The following is a 20,400-nucleotide window of genomic DNA, read 5'->3' as shown; positions in this document are numbered from 1 at the left end:
GCTGAGTTTACCTTCTTGAAAAAAGTAACAGCGCGTGTGTGATCCATTCGGGGAGTTAGCACCATAAGGAGATCGTTAATAAGCATTGGCCTAAAGTCCAAGTAGAACTGCAGTGACTTGTAATACAGTTCAATATTGGCTACTTTACAGATGACATCTTTGAACAGGGCCTCTTTCCACGCCACAGTAGGGTGAGTCATCATGGTCTGAACAGCATTGTCGTACTCTTCGTACTTCTCGTACAAAAACACCAACTCAGACCACAGATGAGCTTGCTCGGCTGCACGGAGAACCTAAACACGAGGACAAAAATGTGCGATGTAGACATCATTATGTTTCAAATTATTTCTCACCTTAGAAACGGAAAAGCATGGAACCGTTAAGTTTTCCTAGTATGATGGTAGCCCTGAAACCACTACGGAGAATCTGTAATTTTAAACTTAGTTGCACTCAGCTTTTTAAACGGCTAATCACTTCCCGGCAATAGACTATGGGGGTCACGGTGTTGTTGCTATGGTTATCTATTACAAGACAGTACTCAGCAATAATTCTTGTTTCAATTCCTACCATAACATAGCTTTTTGGTGATGCAGTGGAATCCTTCTAAATCGTACAGTTTCCAGAGTGAAAATGTAAAATCGGTTTTGAGTTCTCTTAATTAACAGGAAAGAACAAACAGTGCAGCCTCCGAAGGACATTCCGGTTCGGGTGAAATTTCCTAAATTTCGCTTAAAAACCACTTACTTTGGGTATGTTGACCCGGGACCAAAAGAGCTCAAGATGCTCTCTCATCTTAGTGGGTTTGTATTTAGAATACAAGATTGCTAATTCCGTGAACATGCCCATGTGTGCTCGTTCAAGACCTAATGCTGCCTCCATCAGGGATATCAGCTCTTCAAAGTAGCCTTGATTCTGGTAGAAATTGATTAACTCTTCTAATTCGTCAGCATGCACAACAATGTGAAGTCCACACATCTGAGCTAAACGGAACTCTTCTCCTTCCACACAAGCGAAACACACCTGAAAGAAAGAAAGAAAGGATAACTTAAATGAATAATCTCTTCTTGCATCAAGTGTTTTAGCGAATGAGAAACGCTGAAGCCAAAAAAGGAAACTTCCTGCAACTGTACCGACAAATATATTTAGTAAATAAAACCCCTCGACTAGCAGAAACAAATAAAATGATTTGATTTTTTCCTTGACAGACACGATTTCGTTCTCGTCAAATTTTGAAAAGCATATCAAAATAATGCGAAGCATCTCCATCAGATTAACACTGACTTTTTACGAGCGGTTTTTTTGCGCGATATGAAAATTAATGAGTGCGTTATAATATAAATAAACCCCTTTCTGGCTTGCTGGTATGTTGGTTGACAGTGTCCTTGGCTGAGAGATTGTCCTCAAAATTTTGTATTTGCCCTCGAGGCTTCGCTTCTCGGCCAAATATTCATCTCTCTCAGCCGCGGACATTATCAGCCGACATACCAGCCGTTCGAAGGGGTTTACTTACTGAATATTTTCACGTCGTACAGGATCAGTTACGAACTCGCAACTGATCAGATTGCAGATTGCAGATTGCACGAGGGACGAGTGGTAGAGCAATGTTTTCGGTATGTTGCAGTCATGAGTTCGAGTCCCGTTTGAGCCTGGATTTGTTTCAGGTTTCGTTTGCATGGAACTGTTTCAGTTCCTCAACTGCGAAGATCATGCTCATTTAGAATCATGACTACCGCAGTTCAAAATACACGTCTTTCATATATTCCGCAATCACGTACTTGATATGTTTGCACTGAAAATGGATGACAATACCCATGAAAAAAAAAACCGTAAATGTAACATTTGGACAAGAGAAGAATTTTTTTAACTTCCTTTTTTACTTTCTTCCAACACCTAGTAACAACTGTCTATTGACTTCTGGATGCTGTACATTGTTGTAATCGCAACCAGAAGCAGGTTTCAGATCATTTCCGCGGAGCCACAACCACGGGAACCAGTAAGGATGATAATAGTGGGCCCATTTATTTTAACGTGCTGGGTGCGTTTTCACCATACCCAATGGGCCATGTTGAAAGTCAGTCCACCATTTCTAGCAACCTAAATATCTAATGATTTGTGGAGGTCAGAGCACCGGCCTTCTCCCGCCCGAAGACCGTCAGTGTCGTTTCGACCAACCACCCTAAAAAGAATCAAGTGATTTCCTTAGCCACACAAACCAACGCTTCATATGCGACTGTTATACACACCTCCTTCCATGTTTTAGTACTGTTTGCTTTTCTGGCACCATCCACGGCAGCTTGATATTCTCCTAAGTGAACTAAAGTTGAAGCTAATTTGGCAAAATTTGAAACGTTATTATACAGAAGTTTGGCAGCTTCATACATTTTTTCGTCAAAGCATCTGTCGCCAACCTAAAAGAGAAGAAGAAAGCACTAAAAAGCCTTTCGACGGAACATTACCTGAACACAAATCTCTTGTGAACGAAGTTTAAACAAAGAGAGTTGACACGATTTCATTCAAGTGGCCGTTTTAATAAAATGTCGTCAAACCTGCTGAATTTGGGCATGATTTGGTCCTGAAATAAATTCCTCTAATTCTGCAAGGCGGTTTGTTTTTGCAAAGGCAAATATGAGCTCAGTTTCCACAAAGGAATCTCTAGCCTTCTTCTGAGCCATTTGCAAGAAGCGAACCACATCCTCGTAGTTTCCTAACGAAATGAAAAGGTCAGTGAGAATAAGGGATCAATTGGATAGGAAAATAAAGGTTGGTTTCCTTTCTTTTCGAAGGGGCAATTTTAAATCAATGAATTAAATAAGTTAAAGTGGTACTATGATAAAAAATTCAAATATTTTTTTCCTTTGGATTTCAAAACTATGTTAACTAAACACTAAGTTACCCAAGCTTTAAGCCTTAACCTCGAAAAGACACTTGCTTATTTTCACTGGAATTTTCCTATTTAATGGACCGCCATTACTAACTTTAAAATCTTGCGAGAGCTGGGTCGAGGAGAAAATGACATCAAAGACTCACCAGTTTAAGAATGCAATGTGTTTGTACGCGACTGAATTAACTAACAGAATTAACTGAAGAGAGTGTAGTGTAACGTGAAGTGCTAGATTTCCATCCCATATGAACCATGTGAGCGTTAGCCCTACTGATGGAACTGGGCCCACACAAGGACAGAGAAAAACTCTGACCAGGGTGGGTATTGAACCCACGACCATGGTTCATATGGGATGGAAATCTAGCACTTCACGTTACACTACACTCTCTTCAGTTAATTCTGTTCAAAATATAAGTGCTACACGGCCAACGTTTGTATAAACGTAACCTTTCCTTGTATTAAGTAACAGTCGAGGGAAGTTTGCCAAACCAGTTGTGTTAACGTTAACCAGTTGAGAAGGAGCCTGTGAGCCAATAAACACTGGCTTCGAGGCTGACAAGTTGATCATTTTCAAGTTCCCTTTATGCTACGCTGGATGTGACAAAATATCAAATCCGCTAATAAATAAAGCAAGTCTCACAATTTAGAATCAAGTTGCCAACAATTAGCATCAATTTGTTTGTTGACCAAATCACATTCCCAGCAATTTATGTCACCTCCCTTGTTGAACAATTCATATATTCAAGGACTGCGCCTCGAATGTCAAGCTCTATGTTTTGCAAGTTAAGACGCTTGTTTTATAAATCGAGAAGAGAGAGGACAGCTTTTGATCAATTCTATTTTCGAGGGTGACTGAACGAGTAATGGCGGTCAACCCGTTTATCGTCCCAATAGGGAGTTTAAGAAATGACGACTGCTACGGCAAAGACAACGCCAAAAAGCAGTATTGTTATATCGCTGGAGTTTTTCCCGCTACAGCGCGCCCATTCATTGGCTAGTTCATGGTCACATGGCATTTAACAATGAAACTTTTTACCGCCAAATGCCATGAGCGGGCAACATTGCGAAAACTATTACGTCAAACGGGGAACAGTTCACTGTTACCCGCCAAATGTTGACCGCTGTTGCACGTGATCAGAGCGTGCAGTTGAAGGTGGCCTGATGTTGTCGCTGGAATCTGGGCGCTTCTTTCAAAATGTTTGACCCATTTGTTTTGCTATATAACAAATCACTTAATGACTGGTCCCTCGGGAAACAGTTCATTTTGTTTCCCTCGAATCTCAATGTTTCCCTCGGCTGCGCCTCGGGGAAACATTGAGATTCTCGGGAAACAAAATGAACTGTTTCCCGAGGGACCAGTCATTAAGTGTTTAATATCACCTGTTTATACGAGGCGAGCTGGCCCGCTTTGCCGAGATCTCGGGAAGCCAGGCTGAAAATTTCTGATAAACGGTCTAGCCCGGTTTGCTGGGATGAAAAATTCTCATGACGTGTGGGTTGCCCTGAAAACGTAGCCAGATTTGCATAATCACAGGATTATTTTTGCATCTTTTGTTTAAAATGCCATTCCGTACTTGCTAGAGCTAAAATGAACCTTCGTTTCGAACCAAAGCAAGAAAATTCACCAGTTACCCCGTGACGTTGACGGTTACAAGACACGTAAACAAATACCTAAAATTCATCCCGCTAAACCTGGCTGGAATCATCCATACAAACACTTCAGCCCTTGATTGGGCCTTTTACAGGGCCAGGGGGCCGTTTCTCAAACGTCCCGAAACTTAACGGGCCATTTTCGGGTGTCGCAATTCCCTTTGTAAATCAAGAACGGAGAGCATTTAATTCGTCAAACTTCACAATTATTTTTCTTTTTGTTAACTTGAAAACATGTTACAAGATCGGCTTTCCAAAACAAGCGGTTGGCAATTTCACAGATGGCTTTTCGGGACTTTCGAGAAACGGGCCCCAGCCCGTCTAACAGGGGTGGCTCGCCTCATATAAATCAAAAAGGCCCTAAAAGAGGAAATAATTAATTTTTTGTTCTTTCTTTTTTCTTTAAATCCGTACGTACGAATCTGGTTATAGAATACTTCGTCCATCTTGTATAACATAAACAAGATGGAAACATCGTGAAACACTTAGGATAGCTCAAGCTAATAGTTTGAAGTGACGTTTTCGTCGCCGTAGCCTTCTTGGTTTCTTAAACTCCCTAATGTCTCCTGTTGTAGTTTGTGTAGTCACAATTTTCTTGTGGATTATAATGGCTACTCAAACTGCTTGCAATAGATGTGCTTCATTTTGCTGATCATTCGCAATTGGGCCTTTGAGCGAGTTCATCTTCACAACTTCGGGAACTGGGTGAAGTTATTGCGAAATGAGAGGAACGAATATTCCTGCTTGGGGCTGACTGAATGATTCGCCTGTAGACCAAGATCCTCGATACTTTCAGCGGCCATTGTCTCGCTCAGATTTACTCGCGTTTAATCGTTTTGCCATAGGTGTTCAGTTCCCCTCGAAAAAAGAATTGATTAAAAGCTGTCCTCTCTCTTCTTGATTTATAAAACTTTTGTGTCAAATGATGGCAAGTCACCGGGTTTATTTTTGGTCAGTTTGCTTTTTTTCTTCTCTCAAGTGTTATAAAGTGTGACAAGAAATGTGCAAATTCAGCACAAAGATCACAAGGTTGAGGTTGACTATTGTTTCTGCGAAGTCAAAAATTCACTCTCCTAGTCGAGGCTATTTATCACCAGGTAATTCCATCGTTTTGCAAATAGCAGCTGCTTTATTATTCATCAGCGTCACAAATTCTTGCCGATTTTGGGGCACATTAGTTGAAACTCAAGCACGCTTCCAACAGACCTGTTTATTTTTGTGAGTTATGTACACGCTGCGGGCCAACTGTCACCACGGACTTACACTCTTACAACCCGGTACAACAAAAAGGAGATTTTTTATCATAGTACCACCTTTAAGACCCAATACCAATAATAATAATTTATAATTTATAAGAGCGTCTAATTTTGGGGATGAGCCTGAAAACGTTCTCATTAAAGTTGTGTTGTGTGATGTACCAAGTTTGACTGCAAAAGGAGTTATTGGTCAGAGTATCATGCAATACGAAAACCACACTGTTAATGTTGAAAAACATTCCTAAGTAGTCGAGTTAATTGTCCTGTTAGACTGCAGTTTTACATTTCTTTTACCTTTATCTGTATTATTCACAAAACAAAAACACAAATGAACAAAATAAAGACGTTGGTTAATAAACTCAACCTGGGCATGTTATTTGTATGTTTTTAAAACTTTGGTTAATCTGAGCCTCAATTTCGTATTTAAAAAAATTAACTGTTAAAAAGGTTAACTTGTAATGAATGATCCAACAGTTGAACCGATTTTGACATAAAAGTGATGAATATGAAAGATCAGAAGCCAATGCCATTCCAAATGTGATCATTCCCTGTTTTGCCTTACAGATTTTGTGCTTACCAAAGCATAAATTCAATTTAAACTCAGACTTGAAATGACAATGAATAAAGGTGGAAGGTAAGGACCACACTGACGTTTTTATAAATATACCCACTATATACACTAAGCCATCATCAAAAAAGAAATCTCAGTCTTAAAAAAGGGCAACAAACTGTCAGCCTACAGCAAAAATGTCATTAAAAACCCCTAGGCGCGGGGGCACCATCTTGCATTATGCCGAGTGGCAGCCATAGGCTCACATGGCTTGTATCTCATTAAACAGGCGCCATCTTGACTTACTCCGAGTGGCCGCCATTTTGAATAAAATTGGTCTACGCATCCGTCAATCACATACTACTCTCACTGGGTGGAAGACCATCCACACTAGTATAATTGGAGGGTTAAAGGTTTGTCTCTTGCATAGGTGCATAGCCTACGAGCAGGCTCTCTCTTCGCGGTGAAGAGAGAGGTGAAAACGGTGCACTGTTTTTGCACGTGACTTTCATCCTACTTGAGCATCAATTCAGTCCCGGCATTTACATTAAAATTTAATGCTTATTCACCTTCTCTGTTGGCCGCTTCAACAACCTCTGTATAAGTTGATGGGTCATCAGCTTTGATATAAGAATCAATGGCCTCCTTCACCATATTCTTCTGCAACTGGGCTTTGGCCAGCAGACTCCACACTGCTGCTTCATTGCACCGCTCAGCGAACTCATAAGCACGGTCCAAGTTTTGAACATTTTCTATCAACACCTAAGACAGAAATCCAAAGGGTTTTTTTACCAGATGAAACAGAAGCCACGTAAGAAAAAAAAACGCAATAAAAATTACAAATAACTTCATAGTTGTAAGAAAAAAAAAACATGTCAACTTCTATTTTCCAGGCCCAGTTCATCCAGTTAACAAAATAATGCGACTTCAGTGGGATTTGAACCCACACAACCTTGTTAGAGGCATCCTTCTTTTATAAAAGAACGCACATTTCTTCGAGTGCGAGACGAGTGCGAGATGAGTCTGAGTTCCCCAACCAGATTTACAGTTAAAAGTATGTGTAAGCACTATGAAAATATCACTGTTCTTGTCATTGCATCTTTTATCAACTGGCCAATACAACTGTTGAATTTTTCACTGCTGGAGATCACTGTAGTGGGTCAAATTGTGATTTGCTGATTGTGATCCACTTTGTAATTTTCTGTTTTAAACGATCCACAAACACGATTTGATAGAACGTTCAACTTTAAAGTCTCCACAATGAGTACCTGTCAAATTGGTTTATTATGACAAAAGACCTCTATATAAATCCAATCCTAACCTGTGGGAATGTTGAAATATTCTTTGCCCATGGGAACATCATATTAATGTGCTCCCTTGACCCTAGTTTTTGTTGACACGTGTGTAATGCAACTAGTAATTACCAATTACCACATACCTGTATAGCAGATGTGTTTACATCAAATTTCTTAAAGATGGCAAAAGCTTCTTCATAGAGCTCGCTTCCAATGGCTATGCTTGCTATGTCTGGGGCATCGTAATTGTCCAGGCGGGTGATGTATTCCATAACTCGTGTCCTATCCGCCTTGATAGCGGTCAAGATCAACAAGTTTTGAAGGTTTCTAGGGAAAAATGAATTACAATTTTTTTTTTTAACACGACGAACAACAGCGGAAGTCACATGAATCTAAAAAGGGATGAAACAAAACATTAGGGTTGAAAAACAAAGAAAATGTTATAACTTACCTATGGTCACTGAAAACAGAATTCTCTAAAACAATCTTTTCCAGAAGTTCAATGAGCTCATTAGGAAGATCAGCTGTCATAAAAGCCTTGACAGTACATGAAACATCTTCAGGGTCCTGAGTCTCAGACAGTGCTGTTTGTACAACCTGAGGAGATCAAACCGTTCACACACAATTGAGTGACTTGTGAAAAAATCTTGAGCAAGCAAGATGAAGACAGCCACAACAACGTCACCTTAGAAATTAACAACTTTGCATTATTCTAATTCCAGTTTCATAATTATTCCAAGATATTCCCTATTGAAAGTGAATACCAACTTCCCAGGAATAAAACTGGCATATAATAGGTGACATTGATGTATGGAAACAAAACTGAAATTTTTTGGTCTGGTGCTCAGGTCCTCCTTATAAGCTCACATTTGGCCATATCAAGGTATTCTTGGGAGGAAAATTGTGCAAAGATTGCTAAGCAGTAGTCTTTGATCTTTAAATCTTATGTTTCTCTCATTCTTGTCACCATCAAGGTTGCTTAAGCTGGCTAGTCCATGTACTTTGATGCCAGGTCCCTTTGCAAGCCAAAGCTTGCATTTCTTTAAATGTAAAAGTAGACGCTCCGTGAGAGTAAAATGGGTTGCCTTTGGTACGTGTTTGTCCTCCTCAAAGTACTCATTCCCAACACCCCAACAAATTATCAGTCCGGAGAACGAAACTAAAATAGCTTGTTGTTTGTAAATAATTGTTGCATAAATTAAATTTGCACATAAATGCACAGTAGATAAGCTTAAAGAAATATTGTTGGCTTCCCAAATTAACCGCACTTTACACCAGAATGACCAAACAGCAAGAATTCCTGTCATCGTTGTGAAAACTGCTCCCATATCAAATTTCAACCCACGTATGGAAATTAGTTAATACAAAGGCAGAGAAACCTCACAAAAACCTTTTCCAGCCAAAACTTTTATTGAAACAAACAACAGATTTGCTATTAGAGGCCAAAAATCTTACTGTTTCATTCCGTGTGTGCAAAAAAGAAACACAATTAGTGTCAAAAACCATACGCAACTAAATAAATTTCTCAACGGAGTTCAGGATCAAACCTTTTTCTTGAATAATAAAGCATAAACTAGACCAAAAGCTTTCTTTCAAATAATTCGTGCCTGTCAAGAATTAGTCACATTTCCAATTATTATTTTCTACCTGAAGACTGTGCAGAGTTGAGTGCAAATGAATATACAAGTCAAACCCCTATTTAGCAGCCACCTTCGGGGAAATGGAAAGTGGTCGCTTAATAGGGCTTGGCCACTTAAGGGTTTGTCAGGATTTCTCGATTTTCTCGTGACGTCACGGCCGCCATGTTGGAGCCCCTAAACAAAGAAACGGTGGCCATGTTGGAGCCCCGACCAAATCCTTCGGAAATTTAACCTCTTATTATGCAAAAGTATTCTTTTGTTTTCGTTAAAAAACATGGCTGTTGATCACGTGAGTGAAAACCAACCATTGGTCTGAGACTTACTTGAAACGTTCATTTATTCAAATGCAAGCAAAGATACGCGCCGAAGACTCTAGAGACAAAGACAATACTTAGCGGGGGAGTGACAGGAAAGACCCTATTTCGCAACTTTTCCGATTACCAACACAGGAAAAAAACGGAGAAATTCGACCTAATCCTTTACTGGTTTGCCATATGGCAACCGAGTAATAACTATGTCCCCTTTTAAGACAGGTAACAGAACCAACAGTGTGCAAATTATAACAAAGCAAGAGATCAAACTCACCTGATCGATGAGCTGTCGGCGGAATTGGTTTGTCTCATTTAGCACTTCTTCCCAAAGCTTTGGGTCCCTTCTTCGGACAAGGTATCTTGCCAAACTTTTAAACAGCGAGTTTTCATTACAAACCTTCATAAAGCACAATAAAATGATGAGTTTTCTTCTCTTAAATAAAAGGTTATTGATTGTGTTTGGAATGGATAGAGTAAACAGCTTCACATTTGGTGGAAAGTTATATAGTACCTTTATTAGAATTAACTGATTAGAGTGTAATCTGAAGTGCTAAGTTTCTACCCCGTATGAACCATGTGAGCGTGGAAATGGGCCCACCCTGGTCAGAGTTTTTCTCTGTCCTTGTGTGGGCCCATCTCCATCAGTAGGGCTAACGCTCACATGGTTCATATGGGGTAGAAACTTAGCACTTCACATTACACTCTAATCAGTTAATTCTGTTCAAACATACGTGCTACACGGCCAACGTTTGCAAAAACGTAATCCTTCCTTGTACTTGTACATGTTCATTGCCGTGACGAAACATCTTCAAATCCCATGGCCTGCTCCCGTCTGACCTTGTAGCTCAGTCGGTAGAGCAGCGGTGATCTAACCCGAAGGTCGTGGGTTCAATTCCCACCCTAGTCAGAGTTTTTCTCTGTCCTTGTGTGGGCCCATTTCCATCAGTAGGGCTAATGCTCACATGGTTCATATGGGGTAGAAACAGCAATTCACATTACACTCTAATCAGTTAATAGGCTTTATTCACGATAGCTGCCATGTTGGTTTTCAAATTGTCACGCAAATTAGCCATGTGATATGCTGGGAGGCAAACATTGGAAAAAAAGGCAAATTGCGGAAAATCAGCTCGTCGAAATACTGAAATAAAATTACTAAAAGTGCATTTTTACAATTTAGAATTAAGTACCTTTTATAATAATCTTATCTTTTGATTGACTTTGACATTTTGACGTTCTACTTCGTTTTCTGCTCATTTTTCACTAAAAAAACATCGAAGTAACTTGTGTAACCATCCTATTTTACTACTTAGTGATAAACATTCAATGAACGAGAAACGAATCATCTGTGTGGCTAAGATGTTCGTTATAACCTCTCGAACTTGTGTTGTTTGCCCCCTCATAAGTGTGTAGCTAATTTGCATGACAATAGCAAATCCAACATGGCAGCAATCGCGAAGGTCTATTCTTTTCAAATATAAGTGCTACACGGCCAACGTTTGCAAAAACGTAATCCTTCCTTATATAGTACCTTTATTAGTTCAGCATCACATTGCCCTCTTTCGTACGCAATGCATGCCAAGTGAGGATCTCTTTTTTCACAGTACTTGCCAACTACTTTGCTGTCGTAATAGGGGTTTTCCCTGAAAAAGTAATGAAGCATACGTAAGACCAACTTAAAAACAAGACTTCCCCTCCTGGACAGTCAGCCATTCAACATTATTGCAGTTTGTCACTACTAATTATTTGTGATTTTAACTTATTGAAGAAAATCCTAGAGGATAGCAATATTCAGGCTACTGGTAAAGGAAAAAAAACAATACAATGAAAAAAATAATTGGGCATGCATCTGGCTGGTCTTGGATCAGTTCTGTAAATCTCATCACTTTGTCTGGCTGTACCAAGAAACAAACCTTAAGAATCTTTCTGGATTGTTGTTGGCATCAATGTAAATCTTCGCGAGTGCATTATGAGTAGCTGGTTCTTCAGAACCATCATGGATCTTAGCTTCCAACCAGGGAAGTAAAAGTTTCAGACGATTTCTTTTCTCAACTTCTTCAACAAGGTCGTCAGTTGAAAACTGGCCACGTACAGCCATCATCAGGCTTTTGATGATATCCTCTGAGCAGTCCACATCTAACAAGCCTCCTACTACAACAGGCAGACGGGATGGATTTACCTACAATCACAGCAAAACCAGATTACGTACTCTGGTGTGTTTAACAATATATCTGACAACAAATGAAATTTCAAATTTTCTTTCTCTTGAAACGTTCTCAAGATGTGTATGAATAAAAATGCACAAAGGACATGGAACAGTTTTCTTCTTCGTCTTCCACACTTTTCAAAAACCTCTCATTTGAGATCAGACGTAAACTAAGCTGGTTAAGTTAAGCTTTAAGACAAAGCTTTCACTTGATCGTCAAGTTTAAAAATCCACTTGGGGCATTAACGATCTACTGTAGTAAAACTCGACCATTTTATGTCATGAAACATCAACTCATCTCACCTTCTGTACATAAATCTCAATGTACTTCTGAAGATTGTTTCTGTAGAGGTACAAAACCAGGTCATGAACATAGTCAAATCTATCACACACAATGATCAGTGGCAGTTGATCAGTCAGCTTGGCTTCCTGAAGAAAATAAAGATGGTAGACTATTAAACACTACGCCTTGGAGTGACAAACGAATTGACAAAATGGCAGAAGAAAAGAAAAACATATAAGTAAAGGAATTACCTTGAGAAAGTTCTTAACTTTTTCTGGATCATAGCAGTTACTTTCTCTGCAGATTCTTTCAACTTCTTTCACTTGACCAGTTTTACAAGCAGCCTAGAAAAGTGGTACAGCCTAAGACTCAATCTTGCCTACTGAAAATTAAGGTAAACTTATAGCAAGTTGTAGGCCATGTTTATTCTTACACTGTATGCTGCCATTCAAGTCATTTTAAGCTGCTGCATTAACTTACAAGTATTATAAGGGGAACTTTTCTGACAAAGCTATCACATCCAAGTTGTGATTCCATGGAACGAATGCAAATAAATTTGGAGACCTGCACTCATGTTATCACATGGAACAAGTGGTTCACAAAAGAATGAAGCTAACAGCTTCAAAAGGGTTTTAAATATTTTTTTTTCAACCCATTGCTCTCATTTTGGCAACAGCTTTACCAACAATGGAGAATGAAACCTTGATCAAATTTGTATAACGAGCAAGTGTGTGTGTGCACACTGTATGTGTAGTCTGTGTGCCTAAATTCTTGCCAGTACTCAAGTACATTATTTTCTGTTTCCCTGCAGACCATTTGGCCATTTAAGACCCCTGGCTTTGGCTATATTCATGTAATTTACTGTACCCTTACCTGTGAGAAAATAATGACAGAAAGAAAGAAAGTAAACATTTCTTGGAATTTTGCTGCGATTTGACAAAATGCAAAAAAACCTCATAATTTTATTGAAAAGGTATTCAATTGTTAAGTCACTTCCTCAATTTAGTTATACCTGAATGTACTTGAAATGAACATCAGCTTCCTGGCTAAAGTTAACAATGGATCCCAAAAAGTAGAACAGACCTATAACAGAAACAAGCAAAATAGCTTTCAAGTTTTGCAAGTGACCCTTATGTGAATTTTTCAATGATGCATTTTTTTCATTTTTTTAATGGATGAAGATTTAGGTTGTTTGTTTCCAAAACTTGGAACCCACAAAAAGTCTTTCAGCTTATTCATTTTGGTTTAGTTCTATACTTTCTTTTGCACATACATTAGTTAATTAGAACTTTGGCATCTACAGACTGTAAAAATCATACTAATTGGTTTCTTAAGTAAAATCACTTTTAAGTCCATCATTCTTTTACCCTCAAAACTCTTGAAAGACTCAAACAGTTCAATCAAGGCAGTGGTACTAAGTTGTTCATGGTACTTGGTTGCCACTTGGACACAGATCTGCAGGTTTTGCCGAATGTTATGGGTGAGCATGGCACGAAGACACTCTAGTGAATCCTCCACTGATAGAGAGCCAAAGTGGTTAACAAGCCACTACAAAATAAGAGACAGTCATTAAGGAAAGGTTTAACTTTAAAGCTCACATGTTGCAGCTTACGCGGTTGTGTAACTATTCAGATAAACATGGCAAGTTTTATAAAGAAACCGAAATGGAAGAACGCAACCAGTTGATTACTTTACACAGTGTGTGCTGCCTTTACCACTGGGCCACAAGAACCTAAAAAAATAGGACACAATGTCACTAGCTGCATTTTTTTTACATAGATGGAAAGCTTTACCTCGGGGTTTAGAAGGTGAGTGTGGACAATTGCTCTCTTTATGTCAAAAATGTCCGTGTAGTGTTCAAGGGCCTATAAAAGACAGTAGTAAAAAATGTGACTAGTTTCTTCTAGCATAGTTAGATTCAAAGTAGTGCATGCAGTGGTCTTTTCCCTCTGACAGTAGTGACCTAAGAGGTGACTCTCAGGGGAGTGTTCACGGCTGAAAATTGATGCTTAATAGCAGATTGTTGCAGAAACATTATCTGCCCTTGCTAGCAAATCATTGCAAATTCTTGCACACTGGCCTCCCTCCCTATAGATTCAATGGTTTCTTGGTAAGTACTTGGATAGGTAAGTGATCCTGCGAAATTCTCTCACGGTGATGATGTCATTTACAGAGCTTGCTCTGCAAGAGGGTTAAATAAACATTTATTTATTTATCTAAATTTCTCTTTTTAGGGGGAAGAGTAGTGGGTCTCACTTCCATGGTTACCATGGATACCTCCTTTGTGCATATTTAGGGACCATACAATCCTTTACCATCCCAGTCTATTTTTGAGAAGTTTAAAAAGATTTCGCCTTTGTTTTCACTGAGGGCTCAAAAATCAGTAGTAACCATAGTCTCAGAGAAAATCCATTTTAGCTACTGCTATTTATTTGAACCTTCACTAGTGGGCTTTCACTTTCCAAAATCAAATATTGTAAACATGATGTCATTAAGCCCTATTTGGCCTGCTGAGATGATAGCTACTGTATGTTTACCATTTTGCTTGTAGCTACTGAACCTTTTTGAGAGACCACCTTTTGAAAATCATTAAGAAAAAATAAACACTTTAATTCCACATTTTATTTCGTGTCATCTGAGGGGTTGTTACAATTTGCATCTGCAGAGCAAGGGCATTTTTCTTCATAATCACCCAATCATACAAATCGTGTACTGCTTAGTTATCAAGTTATTTCTTGTCCCTTAAGGTAAGCTACCCTGTAACTTTGGTCAAAGAATGTAATGCAGTTATGGATGTTATTAATCAAAGGCAAATGACTTCTGCATAAGTCTATCACTTGAGTACTGGGATGTGGTTCTATTGCTCCACTGAGACTAAAGCGTTTTTTGAAGCCAGTAGCATCTAAAGACACTTACCCGCTGAAGCAGCCCTGCATTCTCACAGAGCTGAGCAATGTGAGCACGATCATAGTGGGTAAACATCTGATTTCCTAGAATGGCATCTGCGACCTAGTAACATTGAATAAAACAGAGTATTGCACAATGAAAGAATTCATGATCAACTTAAAGAATGCTTGGCCAACATTCTAATAAGAAACTGGTCTGAAAGCTTACTTGAGGTGCTGTAAGTAGGTTCATCTCCAGTAGCCTGGTCTGAAGTGGGCCTTCACTGGGTCTGTTGTTTTTAAGAGCATCCAGGAGAAACGATGTGCAAGCTTGAACTTGGTTGGTTTCCATGAAAACATCTACAATCTATGAGACACAACCAGATAGAGGCAGTCAGAGATGTCATGAGCAGACCCCATGTTAAGCAGACACTCTCTCTTAATAAAACCTTTCTCTCCTAAGAGTGACAACTTATAGATTCTACTCTGTCTAACATTAAGACGATTTCACTGGTCAAGGCGGGACTCTTCAGCGGTGAAAGGGTTAAGCAAACAGTAGCACAAAATGTCCCAAATTCCCCCCCACATTTCTGACTGTAAAGAATACCTGTATTCAATGGACACCTCTATGAAGTGGAATCTTAAATACATGTATTAAGATGGCTCAAACCAGTTCCAACAACTTGGAGGGAATGTCTTAGAAGGATAAACTCCACAACACTGTTTATCATGCCGGCATTGTTGCGGTACCAAATGAAACCCCAATAATTGCTTAACAAGCTGCACTCATTAATGTGATGTAATAGGAAGATCAGAGCCTGCTCTGTTTCTACCAATAAAGTTCAGCCTTGACCTATTTAATCCATTGCCATGAGAACACCCCAATTTCACAATAGGAGGTGAGGCAACTCAAAAAAATTGATATCATATACCTGGTTGAGATCTGCCAATGGTTCTCCTTCATCTTGTACCAGCATGGTTGCAAACTGGCTTCCAGTCTCAGGGTTGACTCTCATCAAATTACGTAAAAGGAAAATGTAGTCAGGGGTGTAGCCAACCTTCTTAGCATACAAAACGATCTTCTGAAATTGACCTGTCTCAGCAAAGCACTGTATCACCTGCAAAGTAACAAGTTGATTTTAACCAATTCCAAAACCTCAAACTTAAATACAGCAACGACACATGAAATGCCCCAAGGCCAAGGCAAGTAAAGGGCCCCTTGGGTGAGTGGGTCAGGAAGTTTACTTAACACAATGGGCAAGTTACATGTAGTATTATTTTCAACTTTTTTATAGGGCTTTAATTAAAGGAAATAAAACAATCCTGGCCAGATCACAATATTATTTTAAATCCAATATAAAGTATCTACTCCATGCACAATGGGTCACATGGCCACAGCACAAACAACCAACGAAGAAAGGAAAGAAAGGATACCTAGGGATGGTGCAGTGGTGAGGGCACTCACTGCCCACCAATGTAGCCCAGGTTCGATTCCCAGAATCAGCATCATGTGGATTGAGTTTGTTTGCTCTCTACTCTGCACCGAGAGGTTTTTCTCCAGGTACTGCGGTTTTCCCTCTTCTCAAAAACCAACATTTGATTTGATTGGAGTTAAATGTGGTTATTAATAAGCAAAGTTAACTTGGAACGGTCTGCTGGTCAGCGGCTATTGACACTGCATGTGTGCTGTTGCTATTGTTTGCACTTGTGCTTGCCTCTTGCTTGGGTTTACTGCCATTTGCTTTTGCTTTTGCTATTGCTTTGGTCCAGTTATTGCCTTTATTCGGTGTTGCCTGAACTCCACCTTTTTGTCATCCTCTTTGCTAGTTTGTTTTTTCTCATGATGTCTCGATCAATGCGTAACAGCAGGGACGGCATGTTGCCAGGCAAATCTTCCACTTGTACTTCATTGGCTCCTTCAGTCGCTTTTCCTGAGGTTTTTGTGGCTTCATCAAGCTTGGGTCAAAATTTTGAGGGTCAAGCTATGTCCTGTCCCTGGACTTCACTGCCTCTATCCCCGAGGCACTATCCTTGATGGTGAATAAGGCCATGCAAAATAACGGTACTGTTTCCACTTTTTCGGGTGGCTTATCCACTAGTTTGATGCCACATGCTACTGATGGAGGTTTTTCAGCCTTAGATGGCCGGCCCCACTATCTAGACTAGCTCTGCTGATCTGTGGTCTTCAGCGAATTCATCAACGGCCAACGTGGCTTAGTCACTGGGAGTGACAAGCAACTCAGGTATGTTGGCTCTTTTGAGTGTCCCCTCGTTTGTTTCATCCTTTGGCATGCTGCTGTCCGTGTCTGCACTCCCAACAAGCCTGACTCACTCGATTGTAACCAAAAACTTGGACACTGCCTTCGATTTTTCATTCCTCCTTTTAACGCTCCTTCTTTGAATCAGCTGTTTGTGGTGGGCCCCGGCTAGTTGCCCATCCCTTACAAAGTAGTTTCCTAAGTAGTTGCGGGAAAATATATAAATCTGGAGGATTTGCTTCCTGAGAACATCTCAGTCCAAGAACCATAATCCCAGCAGCTACTGGACAGACATTTGGTATTTTCATCCATATCTAAGAAACCCAAACTGCAAATTTCAGACATCACGAATTGCATCGAGGCCCTCACAATATAATCATTGATTCTGGGCTCCTATTTCCCTAACCGTTGGGTTGATTTGCTTAAAATGCAAATTGCTCATTCTTCGCACATACCGTCAATTCAGCCTCTTTCTACTACCTTCACTACAGCCACCCCCAGCTGTGATTGTTGGCTGGGGTGCTTCTGGTTCCTAGGGTTTCGGGGGCCTTCTTGGGGTCTGAATGGTTTAATGGCCGCTGGCTCCCTCAACATGCTGGTTTGTCCATTGCTTACAAAGAATTGTGCCCAGTGGTTCTAAGTGCCCATGTTTGGAGTCATCAGCAGTCCTGAACTCTCAAGCTTTGCATGACCTGGCAATTATGAAACTTCTTCATGGCTTGTCTTGCTTCAGGAGGCAGCCCAGTTTGCTTTCTCCTTCAAAGCAGAGAATGTGGCAGGAGTCCATAATGGAATAGGTGTACCTTCCTGGGGTCCACTCTCTTAATATTGATCAAGGTTTTCCAGATCCTTTAAAGAATTGCCTCATGCTCCAGAGAGTTATCAAAGAAATTAATCACATGCAGGGCTGCTCTTCCACCTCACAGCGACTTCCAGTCTCCTCTGAAGTACTAAGAATGATTTGGTCAGGCTAAGTTCTCTCATGCTATGATGACTGTATGTTTCAAGCGGTGTGTACCCTGGCCTATTTTGGTTTCCCAAGGTCAGCAGAGTTTACTGTGTCGTCCTTAAGCAAATTAATTTTGCTCCTGAGTTGCACCTATCTGTGGATGTGCCAAAAATGCAATCTTGTTTTGAGGGTCAGAATTGAGGCATCAAAACCTGACCCCTTCAGACAGGGGTGTTAGGGTTGTCGTTCAGTCGTAGGTCCGCATCCATTTGTGCAGTGAGTGCAGTCACGCAGTACTTGTCTGTGCGGGACAGTCGTCCAGGCACTTTATTTTTTATTGCTAATGGTCAGCCATTGACAAGACAAATTGTTTCTTAATGCTTACATTCCATCCTCCAATCTTGTGGTGTTCCAGGTTATCATTCCAGCCATCAGGGTTCGTACCCTTTTTAAGGCCAAAAAGTCAAGGATTTTCAAGGACTTTCCAGGACCCTACTTTGAAATTTCAAGGACTTTTTTTAGTAAGAATTTACCACAAACCAAGCAAAATTCGAGAACATTATACTTTGTTTACCTGACCATTTGTTTTCAATGGCTTCATTCACGCATTAATATTTTTCAGTCTTGATCAATAAAAAATCAAGGACTTTCAAGGACCAAAAATCGATTTCAAGTACTTTCAAGGCCTTGAAATCGGACTTCTGGAATCCAAGGGTTTTCAAGACACGTACGAACCCTGAGAGATGCCTGTAAACAGTACATCCAAAGTCCACCAGACCTGGTAGTGAGTCCTACTATCAAGCTGGTTTGATGGTACGTTGTGCCCTTGTGGTGCTTGGAGATTGGCCTTGAGGAGATGTTCCATGGCTTCCGCCACGGGTCAGTTACCCTCCAAGCATCCCTGATATGCGATGTGCTTAGAGCAAAAAAGTTTGGGAGGTTGACCTGTGGCTAGGTTGCCATGGTTACCTCTTGCTAATTCGCTAGATTTGCCAATCACCTCATTTGCACTATGGCACCTACCCTCCATTCATGTATTCACAAGTTGATTTGTTGATTTCAGTTTACCATGTCCCCAATTAGTGCTTCAAGTTCCTTCCTTACCTTGTTGGGCACATTGGCTCTCAGATAAACTGAAAGGGCAAGAGTTGGGTCAACCTGCTTTACAAGATCACCAAGTTCTTCACTGCATTCCAACTATTTCAACAGAATAAAAAGCAAAAAAAGTTTTACTTCACACAGACTAAAATGAAAAAAACTGCTGAAAAAATATTTAAATGTGCCTCTCAGTTAACAAGTTGTTTCATGGCCTTTAAGGCCATCAATCGAAAGATGGTGATATAACAATGTTCATCTTAGAGGCTCAATCTATTAAAGTGTTACCTGGTAAGTGTAAGGTTAAAAACCAGAACTGGACATTTCATACAAAAATCTTGAAGCCTTGAGGAGTGTTGCTAATTTGAAAGAGGTCAAATGTGCTTCCCACAGGTTTATGAGACCAATGAAGAAAGTCACTTTTTGTAGATCATCATTACTTCTTATGAATACCAGAGCTCGAAATTAACGAGAAAATCCAGTCGCAATTTTGCGACAAGATACGAAAATGTAGTTGCACTTTCGCAAATTTTAGTCACAAAATCGTCACGCTGCATTGTGTTGTAAGCAGTTTAGCAAAACAAAATATGAGCCTGCAATATACGTGTGTAAAGAAACCACTGAAAATGGCGAATGATCAAAGGAGTTGTGCACATAACATCGCTACCAAATTACGACACAATTACCCTACTTTCAGATTGAAAGAAAATTCACGCCAAAAAAAAATAATTTTGTAATTTCTTTATTTATTTTATTAAAAGTAGCGGCAAAGTGGCAACTGCAAGCCCTTTTTCTTCGAAAGAGTAAAGGTGCAAACACCTGGCAAATTTGCAAATTCTCCAGAAATTTTACAGTGCAGCTCGGAGATAAGCAAACCAAAATATAAGCCAAAAACGTGCATACACAAAACGCATAAACGCATCAAAAAGAACGCAGATGCGCGTCAACACACACGCAAAAAGGCTCAGTATTTATGGGTTCTCCTATCATCTTTCTTTTGTCACTTTGTCTTTGTTTACTCAAAATCGTCTGCGATGCAAACAATGTGAATGTGAAAATAATAATTTGCGTGCGTGCTGGTCGGTGCGTCATAAAAAGAGCACAAAATGTGAACATAAGCTTATTCTAATGGCGCAAAGTCCTT

General features: G+C 39.9%; 1 protein-coding gene across 1 annotated transcript in view; it reads right to left on the bottom strand.

Moving 5' to 3' along the window:
- The window catches only part of LOC138045723 (clathrin heavy chain 1-like), a 49,811-nt gene that overhangs the window by 3,134 nt on the left and 26,277 nt on the right, over positions 1–20,400 (bottom strand). The window contains exons 10-28 of the mRNA XM_068892314.1: positions 19,266–19,358; positions 15,887–16,072; positions 15,184–15,321; positions 14,986–15,078; positions 13,863–13,934; positions 13,437–13,617; positions 13,082–13,152; positions 12,321–12,413; positions 12,090–12,215; positions 11,494–11,759; positions 11,112–11,223; positions 9,858–9,980; positions 8,084–8,229; positions 7,776–7,959; positions 6,907–7,099; positions 2,547–2,704; positions 2,244–2,408; positions 745–1,020; positions 12–293 (exon numbers count right to left, since the gene is read on the bottom strand). Coding sequence (XP_068748415.1) covers positions 12–293; positions 745–1,020; positions 2,244–2,408; positions 2,547–2,704; positions 6,907–7,099; positions 7,776–7,959; positions 8,084–8,229; positions 9,858–9,980; positions 11,112–11,223; positions 11,494–11,759; positions 12,090–12,215; positions 12,321–12,413; positions 13,082–13,152; positions 13,437–13,617; positions 13,863–13,934; positions 14,986–15,078; positions 15,184–15,321; positions 15,887–16,072; positions 19,266–19,358 — 2,958 coding nt within the window. The remainder of the gene's footprint in view (positions 1–11; positions 294–744; positions 1,021–2,243; positions 2,409–2,546; positions 2,705–6,906; positions 7,100–7,775; positions 7,960–8,083; positions 8,230–9,857; positions 9,981–11,111; positions 11,224–11,493; positions 11,760–12,089; positions 12,216–12,320; positions 12,414–13,081; positions 13,153–13,436; positions 13,618–13,862; positions 13,935–14,985; positions 15,079–15,183; positions 15,322–15,886; positions 16,073–19,265; positions 19,359–20,400) is intronic.

Source organism: Montipora capricornis, chromosome 4 (assembly GCF_036669925.1).
Source record: "Montipora capricornis isolate CH-2021 chromosome 4, ASM3666992v2, whole genome shotgun sequence".
NCBI classification, from domain to species: Eukaryota; Metazoa; Cnidaria; class Anthozoa; order Scleractinia; family Acroporidae; genus Montipora; species Montipora capricornis.
This window is presented reverse-complemented; position numbering and strand designations above follow the sequence as displayed.